The sequence below is a fragment of the Manis pentadactyla genome, chromosome 11 (genome assembly GCF_030020395.1).
Source record: "Manis pentadactyla isolate mManPen7 chromosome 11, mManPen7.hap1, whole genome shotgun sequence".
Taxonomy (NCBI): Eukaryota; Metazoa; Chordata; class Mammalia; order Pholidota; family Manidae; genus Manis; species Manis pentadactyla.
Genome location: NC_080029.1, coordinates 79,571,074 through 79,583,725, shown reverse-complemented (window position 1 = coordinate 79,583,725; position 12,652 = coordinate 79,571,074). Strand labels below are relative to the sequence as shown.

The 12,652-nt window shown below is 53.4% G+C and overlaps 2 protein-coding genes across 6 annotated transcripts in view; one reads left to right on the top strand and one right to left on the bottom strand.

The window, feature by feature from the left end:
• The window catches only part of ZNF219 (zinc finger protein 219), a 14,273-nt gene extending 1,621 nt beyond the window's left edge, over positions 1-12,652 (bottom strand). The window contains exons 1-3 of one of the 5 annotated variants that reach the window (XM_036880640.2): positions 12,474-12,652; positions 1,811-1,902; positions 126-1,533 (exon numbers count right to left, since the gene is read on the bottom strand). In XM_036880640.2, coding sequence (XP_036736535.2) covers positions 126-1,533; positions 1,811-1,816 — 1,414 coding nt within the window. In that variant the 5' untranslated portion in view covers positions 1,817-1,902; positions 12,474-12,652. Of the gene's footprint in view, positions 1-125; positions 1,534-1,810; positions 1,903-2,633; positions 6,049-6,121; positions 6,257-6,521; positions 6,902-12,473 lie in introns of those variants that run through there. The other 4 variants (XM_036880637.2, XM_036880641.2, XM_036880636.2 and 1 more) reach the window with 4 other exon arrangements.
• Positions 7,342-11,278, top strand: TMEM253 (transmembrane protein 253). The gene is made up of 7 exons (XM_036880642.2): positions 7,342-9,176; positions 9,297-9,437; positions 9,817-9,927; positions 10,038-10,094; positions 10,379-10,489; positions 10,611-10,760; positions 11,126-11,278. Exons 2-7 carry the CDS (start codon positions 9,330-9,332, stop codon positions 11,204-11,206), a joined length of 618 nt encoding a protein of 205 aa, XP_036736537.1. The 5' UTR covers positions 7,342-9,176; positions 9,297-9,329; the 3' UTR covers positions 11,207-11,278.

Below are 12,652 nucleotides of genomic sequence, written 5' to 3'. Positions count from 1 at the left end.
GTATACAGCAAGAAATAAGACACAAGCCCTTTTGAAGAGGGGCGGGGGGTGGGGGAAGAAAGTAGTGGCGGTGTTACCCTGGGCCCAGGATGCAGAAACCTTGAAGAAAGGAAACCCCTACATACCCTGCGTGGCGGTGGACCTTGCCTGGGACCCAGCAGCAGTCGCAGAATGCCCTGGTCCTTCGCCTGGCCGCGGATGCAGTGAAGCCAGAGAACCCAGTGCTCTGCCCCGGGCCCAGGTCTCCTCCTCCGCCTCCACCACCTCCTCTTCGTCATCCGGATCCTCGGAGCGGTGCCGGCGAGCCCGACCCGGGATTGCAGACGGCAGTGGGCGGAAGCTTCCAAAGCTGCGACCAGCCCCAGGCTCAGCGCCCTCACCATTGGGCCGGGCCTCGCCAGCTCGCAGGCTCAGGTAGCCCAGGAGGCTTGGTGGTTCCCGGTGCTCAGCCGGGGTAGGTGCTGGGGCCAAGAGGAGAGCGGGGCCCAGTGGCTCATAGGCCAGTAGGCCTAGGTCAGGAGGCTGGGGGGCACGGGCAGGCCCAGAACCAGGCCCCGGGGCACGCAGTGGGCCCAGCTTGCTAGTGTGCACCTTCATGTGGTTCTTAAGGAACCAGGGCTCCTTGAAGCAGCGGCCACACACGGGACACGCGTGATCGAAGGAGGCCTTGTGCTTGCGCATATGGCCCTTGAGAAACCAGGACTGAGTAAAGCTCTGGCCACACACTTGACAGCGGAACTCCGGAGGTGCAGGGGGCTCCTCGGGAGCTGCAGGCGCAGGAGCAGGGGTTGCCTCACGTTCAGGCTCCGGCTCAGGCTCCGGAACGGATCTAGGTTCAGGTTGGGGTGGTGGCTGAGGATGGGGAGCAGCCGAAGTGGCCGCTAGGGGGTGCTCAGGAGCTCCGTGGGCCGTCAGGCTGTGGTGCAGCAGCTCCTCCTCCTGGCTGGCACCGAAACTGCACAGGCTGCACTTCCAGGGCCTGTGCAGGATGTGCAGGTGGCGTTCCCGCTCCGCTGCGGTGCGAAACTTGCCTTTGCAGAAGGGGCAACGGAAGGCGGACGTCGACGGAGCCTGGGGCCGCGCTACTCCCTCCGTGGTAGGGGTAGCCTGCATGCCGCCTAAGCTTCGGGCTCTCCCTAGCCGGGCTTCGCGCAGTAGCGCGCGCTCCTCCAACTCCAGCAACAGACGCGCGGCAGGGCTTCGCGGGCGGTCCGGCTGGTGCGTGCGCAGGTGCGAGCGCAGCAGGGCCCGCTGGGTAGCGCGGTGGCCGCAATGCGGACACTGGAAGGCCTGGGCGCCTGGGTGCGCCCGCAGGTGCAAGGCCAGGATGGAGTTGAAGCGGAAGCGCTTCCCACATACAGGGCAAGGGAAGCGCCGTTCACCGGCACGACTCTCAGACCAGCCCACTGCACCCATCCCTGGAGAACCGGCGCTCACGCCTGGCCCGTTGGAGTAGCGCTGCAGATCCAGTTCGCCGTCGAAGGCCGGAGGCGACGGCGCTAAGTGGCCGCCAGGGGCGCGGGGACGTGAGCCCTGTGTAGAAAGATGTGAACAGAGCAACGGGTGGGGAAGGGAGAGCTGTAGGGGAAGCAAGGGCATGGAGGACCAGAAGAATCAGGAGCCTGAACCAGGAATGGTGTGCCCTTCCCACTCACTTCGGGCAAAATGGGGAATGAGTGGGAAGTGAGCTGTTGGGACCAGGAGATAACTTGTAATAATGGGAGGTCAGAGAGAGAGAGAGAGGTAAGGAAGAGAGGGTAGGGAATATCGTTGTAGGGATTTGCAGGTTCAAGCTAGAGCTTCCACTCACCTCCATGGACCCCCTTCACATTCTTTGGTTCTGGGGAGTGTAGGGAAGAGGAGGAGGAAAAGCTGCTAGTGAAGGCAACAGGTGCTGAAGAGCTAAAGCAAGAGAGAGAGATTTGGAGGAAAAGATGAGCCCTGATTTTCAGCTGTGGAGTCACCCCCAGCCCCAGACTGTTACCACCCTGTACTCCTGAAACCTAGCCCTTCTCCTTCCTTGCATCCTAAGACAGCCCGGTGGGGGTGAGGGGTGGTGAGGGGGTCTGCTGTCTTCAATATTTGTACTCCTTGTTTTGCCAAGCCCACAAGGCTCCTTGACAACCCAGATTACTTCCCCCAATTTATTTGTTTTAAAGGCCTGTTCCAGAACCATCACCACCCCGCCCTGGCAGTGGGGAAGACCATCACAGTGTACCCCTCTCACTTAGTTTGGGCTGTGCAGCCTAATTAGCAAATGGGGTGGGCTTGCCATGTTCCCCAGTTACCCAAGTGGGACCGGTTGCTCTCAAACCCCTAAATGACTAGCCAGCCAAACATCCTTTCAGGTTCCACAGTCCTTCCTTCTGCCCTTACCCTGTCTTTCTGTCTTTCCCCCTCATTCTCCCTCCCTCTGCCTGGATTCCTGATCCATTCATTTCCATTCATTACAGAGACTCATTCATGCATGGGAGAGAAACACCTCCCAGCAGCAGAGTCTGGAGACAGACAGAGGGGGAGGGGCATGAAGGGGGAGAGAACCAGAGGGAAAGGGAATGAGGAGAGAGTTGGGGGAGGAGTGGAAGTTAAGGGGCGCTGCTGGCCTGGGGGAAGGGGTAAAAAACTGCAAATACCAGATATAGGATTCATCCCGGTGTTTCAAACCTTGGAGCCTGCAGTTTGATGGGGCATCTCAGCCCCTTTGTCCAGAGCTGTTCCGAAGCAGGCTTTCCTCCTCTCTGCAGGGGAGAGGCTCCCTCACACAAGAGGAGGATTACACTGGCTCTGAGCTCAAGAGGCTGGAGTGAGGGACGGGGGGCGGGGCTGGGCCATCTGCACAGACAGGGGCTCAGCAAATGCTCTGAGCAGAAAAGGGTTAAAATTCTCCAGGCTAAAATTCCCTGGGCCTGGGATGTGCAGGGCTCCAGTTCTGAGGAAGGAGAAGAGCACTGGGAGAAAGAGGATTGGGCAGAGAGGGGGTTTCCTCCTGATTCTAAGCTGCAGAGGAGTCTAAGCTGCAGAGGAGATTGGCATTAGAACTAAAAAGCAACCCCAGAATTAAGATTCATAGAAATAGGCCTGGAAAGATGACCAGAAGTTGGCCAGACTACCTTCCTGCTTACATACAGAATTGTGTCTGGTCAAGGCAAGAAGAATGTAGGCCTAACCTATTTTTTTGCCTGAGACAGAAAGAATATTTAAGATATAAAAAACTTCCTCACAATAGGCATTGTGAAACTGAAATGGGTTACCAAGAAAGAAAAGGACTCAAGCATACTTTGCTTAAGGATCTTTAACAGAAGAGAGCTGGGCCAGGTAGTCAGCCCTGTTTATCAGCAAAGAGAAAAGGCTCTGGAGGTCCACGGCTTAATTTTTGACACTTAGTGGATATGATAAGAGTCTGTGAAGGGGCAGGTGCCTGTTAAATGAGGAATCTTGGTTATGGGAATTTTACTAACAGGAGGTTAACAAAGTGTCCTTGTCCAAGGGTCACTAAACCACCTCCATAACCACTTTTAATATTTGTATTTCTGAAACTCCAAATTAGGGCATCCTCCCCCATCTTCTGGATCCTCCAAATAAATCCCTTTCCTGGGACCAAGAGCCTAACTGAGCCCCCAGTAGTATCATGAAAGGTGAATTAGAGTAGGACTGAGAGGTACAAAGCTAATGTGGGCCAGTCTGATCATTAATAACCCTGCAACCTTCAGTAAATCACCTAACCTCCCAGCTTAATCATCTGTAAAATAAGGAGGTTGCACTAATTTATATTGGTAGTCCTTCCACCTCCAAAGTTTTGTGGTTCTGAGTCACAGGACTCTTCTGGACCCCAGAAAGACATTAAAAAAGAAACGGTCATCCCTTCAGTACCATGGAGAGTGCAGTGGGCTACCAGAGGAGCCACTTTGGCCACCTCAGTACCATAGATACCACGAAGTGCTAGAAGGGCCACTTTGGTCATTTTAGCACCACAGATAAAGTACTGAGAAAAGCTAGATGATTTTTAAAAAATTCCTATCCAGGAACCATAGGGAAAAATTTAAAAAAACAGTGGTTCCAGAGGGATTATCTTGGCCTTTTGGATGTCACTGAAAATAGCTGTAACAGAAAATAGATGTAACGAGAAGAATTTTAATTAGCTATAAGGAGTGTCCTGACAGTTACAGTTTGTACATCCTGGAATCAGCTACTGAGGCATCGTATTTGGGCCCATCACATTCTGTTGCTCTCCTGGGGATTCCCGAAACATCCTGGTGTACAGCCAATCTGGTATATTCAGAGCAAGCAGATGGTGGGGGAGGGGGGGAGGCTGGGAATACTGCATGGTCATAGCTGACTAACCTATGGGCACATATTCAGATTCTGAGAAGATTTTAAGGCCCCTAAAACTGCCTGTAGGATAGTTTGTTAGCAAAACACCTCATGAGAGGCTGACTTCATTTCTATCTGGGGCAAGTAGAAGAATAGGACAAAACTTCCTCCCCCAAAACAAAACAAAAACCAAAAACTTGCTTTGTACACAAGCAGTTTCCAGGATGGAAATACAGTGATATACAAAAAGGCCCAAACTGAAGCTGAATTCCCGAGTAGGGAAACTTTCCCCATAGGATGGCCTCAAATCAACAAAACCCACCGAGAGAACCTCCTAGGCCTAGGCAAGATCTCCTGAATCATCTCCATACAAAACCAGATCCCAGGCATCTGATCCCATGAGGCTTTTTCAACAGGAGAAAGCACTGGCAGGGCCCCAGAGCCTATCAACTAAACTGGAACCCAGGTCATGTGTCTATTACCTGTGGGCAATAATCACAGTATTTTCTATAGTCAGCCCTAAAAACTATCCATGAGACTTGACCAGGCAGTAGCACTGACCTGCTTTCTACCCCACTGGGAATCAGGGGTTATCTTGCCCTTATTTGGGTTCTATAGGGATGCAAGGCCAGGGATAAGGCTCAAAAATCTTTCCAAAGCAACAGGCCAATTACTTTCTGTGCTAGGAAAGCTGAGGAAAAGAGGGTGTGGACCTATCTTGCTGAGTAGGGAGGATGGAAGGTTTGGTGAGAAGACTCTAAGAAACAACAGGGACAGGTACATAGAAGCATCTGCTGACTAGAGGACCACAAAGATTGGCCCTCAAACCTGTGTTTCAAAAGTTCTTACAGTCAAAGGATTTTTTGAGGCATAGGTCTGCCTAGGCCTCTGTCACTCCACTGGTCATTTCTAATACTCGATTTTTTTCCCCCCGGTTGAGAATCCTATACTTCCCAAGTCCACCAACAATTATTATTAGCACTGCACTAGATGGAGATAAAAATAAAGGAAGCTTCTTAGGTGGTCTAGAGTTAAGACCACCTTTATGACAGGCACGCCTGTAAGTACACTTTCATGGTCTCCTCTCTGTGGTTCTCTGAACCTCACCACTCAGGTAGCTCCTCCAAACTGACCCCACACCACAGCTTGTGGACCTTTTACATTGAGTTCTTGGTAAAGAACCTCTTTCCCTCCTGAGGTGGGGGCATGGAACCTCAGTCATGAACTCCACATGTACAGCAGTAGGCAAGAGGAAGGTATACCTGCTCACCTCATGCCATCCACCATGGTAAATCTTATTCCAAAGCCATGTTCCAACTTACCCCCTCTTCTGAAAGTTCTGGAGGACCTGAATTTGGGGGAGAGGGCATGTAGCCAGCTCTAAGTCCCTTTAACTGGAGCTGATGCTAGAAAAGTCAGAGTCTTAGCACTCATTTGAGCCTCAGTCCTCAGATTGGGGGGTGGGCAGGAGAGCCTTGGGGAAAATCTCCTTTCCAGAAGTAGGCTGGCAAGTCGGGCAGGACCTATGATCCTGCACGAGAGGTTCTTCCACCAACACCCTATACCCCTCCCAGGGAAGATAAGCCAGAAGGATGATGGGGGGCAGGGTTGGGAGATTGGGAGGCCAAGGCTCAGCTACCCAGGCCAGGAGAACAAAAGCTGAGTTGCAGCCGCCTCTGCTGCTGCCGCCGGCCGAGCTCTTTGTGACACTTTGTTTGGGACGCAGAGAGGGAAGCACCCCCCCTCATCCCACCCCACCACCCCGCTCCCGGGGAGTTTGGGTCCCTTCCCCCTCCTCCATCCGCCCTACCTGGGCCGGGGGGCGCTCATCCACTCTGGATCCCGGCTCGACCGCCCTGCACCCCCAGGCCCCTCGCGCCCTGCCTTCGGGCCCCTACAAAGCCGCCCGCGCCCCCCCACGCTGGCCTTTCCCCTTTGGTGTCCGCTTTCCCGGCTCCCCCACCTGTCCCCCCTTCGAAGCCCCCCTAGCTCTCCAGGCTTCCGAGGCCGCCGTCCCCAACCCGCCCCCCCAGGAGCTCTGGGCGAAGTTTGCTTGGGGCCGAGCCGGCGCCCCTCCCCCGCCCCCGCCCCCTGCACCTGCTCCGAGCCGGGCGCGCGGAGCTGGCCCCCCCTCCGGGAGGGGGAGGGGGCCGGGGGCGGGGGCCGGGTGGCGGAGGGGGGGGCCGGGAGTGGGGGGAGCGGCTACTCACGAGCCCCGGGCGGGCGGCGGCGGAACGGGCGGCGGCGGCGGCGGCGGCGGCGGGCGGCGGGCCGGCGGCGCGGGCGTCAGCGTTACGTGGGGCCGGGGGAGATGCGCCGGGCCCCGGCCCCCCCGCCCCCGGCCCGGCCCCCGCCCCCTCCCCGGTCCCCCGCCCCCGGCCCTGGCCCACATTGTGTGCAGCGGGAGGCGGCCCGGCCATTAACATGCGGGGGGCGGCGCGGCGGGATTGGAAGCCGCGCGGGAGCAGACGCGGGGCTCTGGCTCTGGGGACTGGGAGCTGGGGACCCCGGGAGCCGCGAGAGGCGGCCGCCAGAGGTGGGGTGCGGACTGTTTGGAGACGGGGGGCGCTGTCGGAGGGAGGGAGGGAGCGGGGGTGGGGCGCACAGACGATTCCAACAGGAGACTGGAAGAGATTTTGAAAGGTCATCTCGTCCTTCCCCCAGCCTCCAAGCAGGACTGCCCCTCCCACCCTAAACCCGGACATACCAGGGAAGGAGTTGGCTCTGCCGTCCTTTCTGCCCCAACATGCACAGACTCGGGAAGTTCTTCCTGGGGTTCTATCTCAAAGCCTCTCCCTTACAATTTCTGTCTCTCTTTTTGGGGAGGAGGAGGGGCGATTATAGAAATAGTTAATGTCTGCCGTATAAGAAACATTATTAAAGTTACTCTTCGGTCCTTTCTGTTCTTGATAAACAGTTTCTGCTCCTTCCTCTCGAATTCTATTTTCCATTCCGTAAGTCACTTTAATGGCTCTTCAATACAGCAAATATTTACTGAGTGCCTACAAAGTACCAGGCACTATGCAGAGGCTGTAGGGGATGAACAGATGAGGGGAATGTAGTAGCCTTCTTGGAGGAGACTAATCTAGAGAGCGGCTACAATTTTTAAGTAGTATACTCAGATTTAATCAGTATTTACTGAATACCTGTTCACATATTTAATAGTATATAATGCTTACAATAACACCCTGAAATATATTAGTCTGCACTTACGGGTAAGGAAAATGAAGCTAAAGTGAGTCTCTTCCCTACTAGCTCAGGGATCCTCAGAACAAGACCATCTCACACTTTGTCAGGCTGTTGCCACGAAATAAAATTAATGCACCTGGAGATGTCGGAGGGAGTAGATATACAACACTTCTCAGAAAAACTTTATATGTGATTCCCACTCACCAAGACAGAAGAGTGCACAATGCTCCAATGAATGTTGACCCAGAACTGAGCAGGGCAGAAGCGGCTTGCAAAAGAAAGCCACTTGCTTCCCAGGACCTGTCTCCTAGCACTAACTTTCAGGTGTCTCCTGGTTCAGTCTTCTTCTATTACCAGTAACGGTAATGATAATAGCCACTAGCCTTTATTGAGCACTTATCTGCCAATTTGGGACTGAGCTGGTTCACATAATAAAAGTATTTTTTAGTAATACTCAATATTTTTTAATAATGAAAAGAGAATAAAAGAGTATTCTCCTTTAATATTCAAGGCAACCCCTTGAGAATGGTATTATTAACTTCCCTTTATAGATATAAGGAAACAGATTAAGTAACTTGCCCAAGGTCACCCAGGTACATCTGGGATTTGAACATAGATCTGGTTACCTCCAGACCTCAGGCTCTGCACCAAGATGGGCCTTTCCCATTTTTAATCTATAGAGTGTATATTTTTGGGCTAAGCTGGTTCTGCTTCTTACTGTAGAAATAAGTGTCCCCAGCTTAGCTTCTGAATAAGCCCTTTAGTACATGGGCATCAGGCATATCAGTATGACCTCATCGGCACTACTAAAGTTATTAAGCACCCACCATGAGTCAACAACCCTTCACAGTCATCTTATTAGCATACTTTTTATCACTCTGTTTGAACAAACTGAGGTTCAAATAGGTAGAAAAACGTATCCAAAGCCACACAACTGGGAAAGTTGAGATTCTAACTGGCAGAGCTGAGATTCTAACCTGGTCTTCCTGGCTGCAGGGCAATTTCTCTCTCTAAAAAATATTAATTGTTGCAATAATATTTCTCCCAAGACTCAGGGAACCATCTTCTGTACATGTCTAGCTACAGGTTATACTGATTGGAAAACAGCACCCACTATAAATAGGGCTCCCCCGTTTATTTAGTCAGTGTCCATTCCAGAGTAATCTTCCTTCAAGAAAGGAAGGAGAGGAGAGAGTGAGAAACAAAGCCAGGGGAATTAAACTTTGCCTGGTGTTGGGACAAAGCTGCAAGTTGTAATGACAGGGGGCCATCCAGACAGTAATGTGGGATTTCCCTAGGGAACAGCAAGTAATTCGAGAGAAAACTAAAAAAAAGGATTAGCTGGAAATGGGGGTGAACCAGGGACCAAGGTAGTTGTGTCCATGGGGATGAGGTGAGTGACCAGAAGAGGAACCTACGATGGGCAGAGGTAATGGTAACAGGAAGCAGGAACAGAGGGAAGCAGGGCTGTCTTGTGAATGAACTGAGTTTGGTGTTTGCCCATAGCCACTCCCTGGGTCCTTAGGCCCTCACAGGGACCTTTGCCCCACCACACCCAACCCTGACAGACTAACTCTCCAGGACAAGTTTATTGTCTGCTCTGAACTACCAGGCCCTGCCAGGAGCTCCAGGCCCACCTGAGGTAACATCCCTTTGGAACAGCTGCTTCAGACTAGGTAGGTGTGAGGCCCTGAGCCTCAACTCCCTGGATACTGGGAAGTAGGCAGAAGGGCAGCTGAAAGAGATGTTACTGCATGTCCTATCTCCTGATAGGGGCCATAATCCATTTTTCCCAGCCTAGGAATCACAAAACTGTGGTCAAGGAAACCATGAAGGAGAGAACTGGTCAGCAAGAGCAAGAGACACCCAGCCTTCGTCTGGAAAAGCTACAGCACTGGGCAATGCACAGGCACAGTGGGCACCTCTTGGTGCTGGCGGTGAGGCCAGGCTGCCCCACCCCAAGATTTAGCTTGTTAACTTGTACCTCAATTTAATTTCTTCCACGTTTAGTGAATACTTACCATGTGCCTGAAACTTCTAGGCTCTGAGTGGGAGGAGGGTGGAGGAAGCATAGAATAAACAAAGCAAGACCCTTAATCTCCAAGTAGCTTCCATCATGTAGGGAGAACACATAGGTAAGTAACTAAACTACAGTGTGAGGCAGAAAAAATTAAATGATATCCCCTTCCTTCACTGCCCTTGGTTGGCCATTTTCCACCACCATGCATTCCTCCTAATGCTGATCTCTGGAAGAGGCAAGGGTTGGGAGAAAGGAAGGGAATCCCTGACTGGCCCCCTCCAACTTTTGGCTTCTAGATGAGCCAGCTATGGCTGGCAGTGGCTGTGGTGCCCTTTGCTGTCTCAGTTGCCTGCCTGAACTCTGCCTGTCACATGGCCACAGCACTGCCACTTGGGCCTGGAGCATTGGTAAGACCCATGACAAGGCAGGGTGGAACGAAGGTTTGGGGTGGGGTTGGGGGGCCGGGGTCCCTCCCTAATGGAGCCAGAGCTCAACACGTGCCTTTCTCACCATTCAGGGTCTCCTCACTGGGATTGTTACTCTTGAGCTGCGCAGAGCACCCCGCCTCTGGAAGGTGAGGGGGGAGAAAATGCAGTTCTATTCTCCCACCTGCAACACACACACACACACACACACACTTCAACCCAGGAAGTAGCTAAGTGTTGTCTAATCCTATCAGCTCTCTACCTTGGCTGGCCTAAAAGAATAAGAAGGGAAATCAAAAATTTAGAGAACTGATGGCCCTGTTTTGAGGTGGAGAGATAGGAACTGGGTTTTGTTTTGGGCTAGGCTGCATGTGGGGCTTGATGTTGCTGTAAGTCCCCTAGGCAAAGCAGGGCTGAACTGGCTCACTGGCAGGTGCAGGCCATGATGATTTTCAACACCTTCAATTTGATCTTGGGCTTCATCGTGGTGGTGGCTGAAGTGATGAAGACAGTCTTGGCACCTGCCCCTAGTGCCCCATCCCAGGTACGGGTGAATAAAGGAGCAGGTGGGGGGATGAGGAGGAAAGAGGAGATGAAGCAAGAAAAGGGCAGGGGCAAACAGATGGTGGGTCCCCTGCAGCATTTTCAGCCATATCTACCTGCAGCTGGCCGGCTTGCTGGTGGTGGAGCTCAGCACTGAGGCCTTCACCCTAGGGGGAGTGCTGGTCTCAGTATGTTCCCTTTTCCTGCTGAGCGAGAGGAAGCCAGGATGCTGCAGGAGCCAGAATCCACGGCACTACCAGGAGCTGCAGGAGGTATTCACGGGCAGGGGGTAAAGTACACAGCAGCTAACTAGCAGCTCATTTTTTTGCTGGCTATCCTGGTCAGTGACATTTAAGGGAAAACAGTGGGGCAGCAGGGAAATAAAGGGGTCCAAGACTGAAACTGATTGGTTTTCTAGTTTTGGACATTTCTCCCCTAGTGGTGGTTTTAAAAGGTAATTGGATATCTAAATGTTTGTAATAGAAATGAGGGAGAGCATTAGGAAGTTGTCCAAATATTGTAAGGGCCATGGAGACTGGAGAAAAACTGGGAAGGGAGGAGAAAGTTGCTTCTATCCCGTATTCCTCCTTTCTCACCCCTACAGTTTACAACCCTTACACCTCTGTCTGGTTTTCAGCGTCTCTCTGAGTTGGAGGAAGTTCCTGATTTGGAGAAAGGTCCCACGGTGGCTAGCACAGCGAACGAAACCAATGAGTGAGCTGGCAAGGGGAAGCAGACAGGTGCTGCTCTGCTACCTACCCTTCGGGAGCTCTCGCCACTCCCTCCTGCCCCCGCCCCACCGAACGCAGAAGCTAGATGGAGACCCTTGAGACCTACGTGAAATCCAGTGGAGAGTCTTCAATTTTCACTCAGACTAGGCCCCTTCTCATCTCATCTCCACTAGTACTCCCTCACCTCACTGCCCTGAAAAGCTGCCTGCCTGCAGGACATCCTTAAACTTTCAGCTATACCCACTTTCTCCCTTCCATCCTTCCCCTCCACCTCCCCATACAACTTCACATCTGCCTCATCTCACTATTTCTCTTCTTACAACCTTTCACTTCATGCCCGGGTCCCCGTACACACCCACTCTGAAATCTATTCATGGGTGGTTTAGTTCTCGCCTTTCGATCTGGTTCCTGTCTACTCTAGCGGAGACTACAAGTCCCGGGATGCGCCGCTACCCCGTGGCCTGCTGGGAAATAAAGAGCCTTCCCTCCGCGGCGGGGGCGCTGTGCCTCTGCTGGGTGACGCCAGGCGCTGGAAGTCGGGGCCTTGCCGAGAGTTTCCTCGGACGCGACCACTGGCCCCATGTGCAGGGAGGAGCCAGACTGGTTATCCTGCGCGGAAGCGCCACCACCCCCACCACGGCTACTGAGAGCTGACTTTGGGTCCACACCACCCTCTGGCAGCTTCGGAGACGGGCAGCAGTTGGGGGCTGGCCTTTGGCAGAGTTCGGGTTTCCCAGATGCTGTTGCCGCGCCCCCTCCCACAGTGCCCAAGTCCAAAGTCCTGAGACTTGGAGCGCGCGCGAGAAAGGGATTGGAGATGATGAGTCAGAAACCCAGGGCCTTTCTCCTCTCCTCCCCCGAGGCCTAGGCGCCCTAAGCACAGGCTCGCTGGGGACCTGGGTGGACGCGGCAGGAAGAGGGAGGGACGCGGCGACCCGACCTAAGACTTTCCCGCCTCTTGCGAGAACGCCGGAGTAATGAGCCCGCGTTGCCACCACCCTTTCTCTCCAAGGCGGGAGCGGGACTGCGCAGGCTCAGTCTCTCGGCAGCCCGGCTGACCTTTGATGCCGGCTGCAGTCCCGTTGCTGAAGCTCTAGCTGCGCTCAACCCCCACCGTTTAGGACCATTGCACGCTCAGGTGGGCTCTGAGAAAAGCCCAGGAAAACTGGGATGCCCAATAACACCAGCCGGACAGTTTACTAGCCGTTAGAGAAACCAGAAGTTGACCAGAGCTGGAGTACTAAAAGAACTCACCCCAAATTCACATATGCCCACGGTGGGTGTGCGCTTCACACTCATTTTGTTCCCACTTGAGAAGGCTTCTTTTCCCTAGAGAATGCTCCCTTTCCAGGTTTAGACAAGCCCAGGCACCAGTGAGGAAAGAGCGCAGCCTGGCTGTCTTGCCCTGACATTGCAGTGGCGCCCGCAGCAGA

Bases quoted from the DNA above. Each gene is read 5' to 3' on its own strand.
- TMEM253 (XM_036880642.2), top strand. From the start codon at position 9,330: ATGAAGGAGAGAACTGGTCAGCAAGAGCAAGAGACACCCAGCCTTCGT. The intron at 9,928-10,037 runs GTAAGACCCATG...CTCACCATTCAG, and splicing joins CACTTGGGCCTGGAGCATTG to GGTCTCCTCACTGGGATTGT. The intron at 10,095-10,378 runs GTGAGGGGGGAG...GCTCACTGGCAG, and splicing joins GAGCACCCCGCCTCTGGAAG to GTGCAGGCCATGATGATTTT.